Source organism: Penaeus monodon, chromosome 8 (assembly GCF_015228065.2).
Source record: "Penaeus monodon isolate SGIC_2016 chromosome 8, NSTDA_Pmon_1, whole genome shotgun sequence".
Taxonomy (NCBI): domain Eukaryota; kingdom Metazoa; phylum Arthropoda; class Malacostraca; order Decapoda; family Penaeidae; genus Penaeus; species Penaeus monodon.
This window is the reverse complement of record NC_051393.1, coordinates 38,904,505-38,907,004: the sequence shown is the minus strand read 5'-3', so window position 1 is coordinate 38,907,004 and position 2,500 is coordinate 38,904,505. Positions and strand designations below refer to the sequence as shown.

General features: G+C 41.9%; 1 protein-coding gene across 1 annotated transcript in view; it reads right to left on the bottom strand.

Moving 5' to 3' along the window:
- Positions 1-2,500, bottom strand: part of LOC119576352 (glycoprotein-N-acetylgalactosamine 3-beta-galactosyltransferase 1-like) — a 9,542-nt gene that overhangs the window by 1,148 nt on the left and 5,894 nt on the right. The window contains exon 6 of the mRNA XM_037924002.1: positions 2,097-2,203. Coding sequence (XP_037779930.1) covers positions 2,097-2,203 — 107 coding nt within the window. The remainder of the gene's footprint in view (positions 1-2,096; positions 2,204-2,500) is intronic.

The following is a 2,500-nucleotide window of genomic DNA, read 5'->3' as shown; positions in this document are numbered from 1 at the left end:
AAGGAATGCTAGAAAGTATAAATAATGTTCAATCTCAATTGTGAAGGTGCTCGCTTTGCTATATGTTTGTTTGATTTGTCTGTAAAGGTTTAAAGTGTTCCTGTCTCAATAATATGTTGAGGTAGTCTGTTCTAGTCACGTGGGAAGAAAGTCGGCGTTGGTGTGGTATGTAAGGAGGAACTTATTGTTATATGATTATCATGTGCTAGGTGTATGTGTTGCTTGTAGGTATTCTTGTTTGTTAATGTCCATGAGGTTATTTGTGATCTGGTACATAGTTGCAAGTCTGTGTGCTTGGCTTCGTGCCCCAGTAGGTCCATGTTTATATTTGTTTATATTGGGTTGCAATACCAGTGTACGTGTGCAATTACGTGTAATAAACCTGGCTGCCCTAACGTGGACTTGTTCAAGCTTCTCAATGCTGCGCTTGATGTAGGGGTCCCATACAGCCGTATAGTATGCTATAGTATGCTGCGTAGATGTGTGCCCTTAGTATCTGTGTGCCTTTCCAGACCTAGTGGAGAAAAGGAACACAATGGGCACGTTTTTTTTTTTTTTTGGGGGGGGGGGGAGTAATGCAGGGAAAGTGTAATGATATTACAGAGGGATGTCCATGGTGTTGCTAAGCCTGCCTCCAACTGTCCTCCCGGCAGCGTCCTTGCGCTTCCAGGCGTACAGCCCAACAGTTTATTATATCACACACTACGCAAGTGTTGGCCGTACAAGTGTGTTGTAAGCTAGTGTTTGATGTCTGGTGTATAGCTGAGCAGGCTTCTCTTCAGGAAGCCTAGTGTTCTGTTTGCTTTGTTTGTGATAAATTCAATGTGTGTGTTAACGTTGAGATTGTGAGGTGTACTCCAATGGATTTGTATCATATGGATGTTAGCTCTTGGTAATGTGGAGTGTAGGTGTAGTGCATAGGTGTATGTGATCTACTGAAACTGAGTATCTTGCACTTGCCTGGACTGAAAGTCACTTGCCAAGACTTTTCCCACGTGTATGTCCTGTTGGGGAAGTCTGCAGTTGTCTTTAATAGCAATTGATCGAAATAAAAGATTGTCGTCAGCAAAATGTCTAGTGGAAAAGTTGGAAGTGGAAGTGGAAGACCGTTACTCTATAAAAGGAAAAGAAGAACCAAGAACGGTGCCTTGCGGAACGCCAGAAGAGGCAGGTGCAGAGTCAGATGATGCACCGTCAAGCAGGACACAAAAAAACAGTGATCTAGTGAAGATTCGCTATACATCTCCACAATGTCTGTTAGCGTATAAAAACGCCGTCATATATTTTTAAAGTATGATGATACTGTTACCCATTCCTTCGGCAGGATTTATTCAAGCCAGGAATTAACAGGCTATCTAGTGGGCTGCGATCTGCCACCAAAGTTCGGCACCAGAAGCAAGAAGCGCGACTGTATCGTGTTCACCCTGTTTAAGGTGAGGGAGGAGGGAGGCGCCTGGGTCCCCTGCGGCCTCCTCAAACGGAAGCTTCGGGTGAAGATGGTGCTGAAGGGCGGGTAATACGCATTTTTCTCCAAGGGGCAGATAGCTTGCATGCTGTACCACGTACTCACTCCAAGAGCATCGCAACATGAAAACTACAATTAAGTATCATGCTGTGACCACGGCGGCTCAGACATGTACCTACCGTTAAAAGAAGAAGTGAAGAATTTGTCCTGTGACCCAGTAATACCGTAATTTAAGTGTCATTCTTCTGTGCGGGACTTTGCCAAGGCTTTGGCAAAGTCCAGCAGTATAGCATCAACTTCTTGTCAGATAGTGTTATTATGGAATGTGATCAGCTGTGTCTCAAATGTGACTGTTTGCTTTATATAGCTATAAATAGAGAGAGAAGACACAGATATATATACAGACACAGAAAATGAGGGAGAGAGGGAGAAGGGAAAGAGATGGATACATATTCATGTGAGCCTATACGTGTACTGCAAATGAACATAGAAAAAGACAGACAGACACATAGATGTGTCTGGGCTACTTTAAGCGCCACCGAAACAGGCTTAGTCAATGAACTTGGTAGTCAAAGACGAGGTGTGTGCCTGAGAGAGGGAGGGGTACGGACAGGAAAGGAAAATACATCACCTCCCGAATTGTATCCCCCCTTCGATCTATAGTGATGCCCAAAGTACACCGGGTCGTTCGTGTCGTAAGCCCGTAGCAAATAACGCAGGTTCTCCAGCACAACGTACCTGAAATAGTATTAGGCTACAGCAAATATTTCTCGTCCCTTGAAACGATTTTGTATATGAAATATTGGATATCTATCTATCTATCTATATATATATATATATATATATATATATATATATATATATATATATATATATATTTATATATATATATATATATATATATATATATATATATATATATATAATATTAATCGCGTATTAGAGCTGCCACACGAGCAAAAATCATATATCCCATCGTGTTTCTCTCTACCAGGAATGGCAGTATTTTGAAACCAAGGCCAACATTACCAAGTT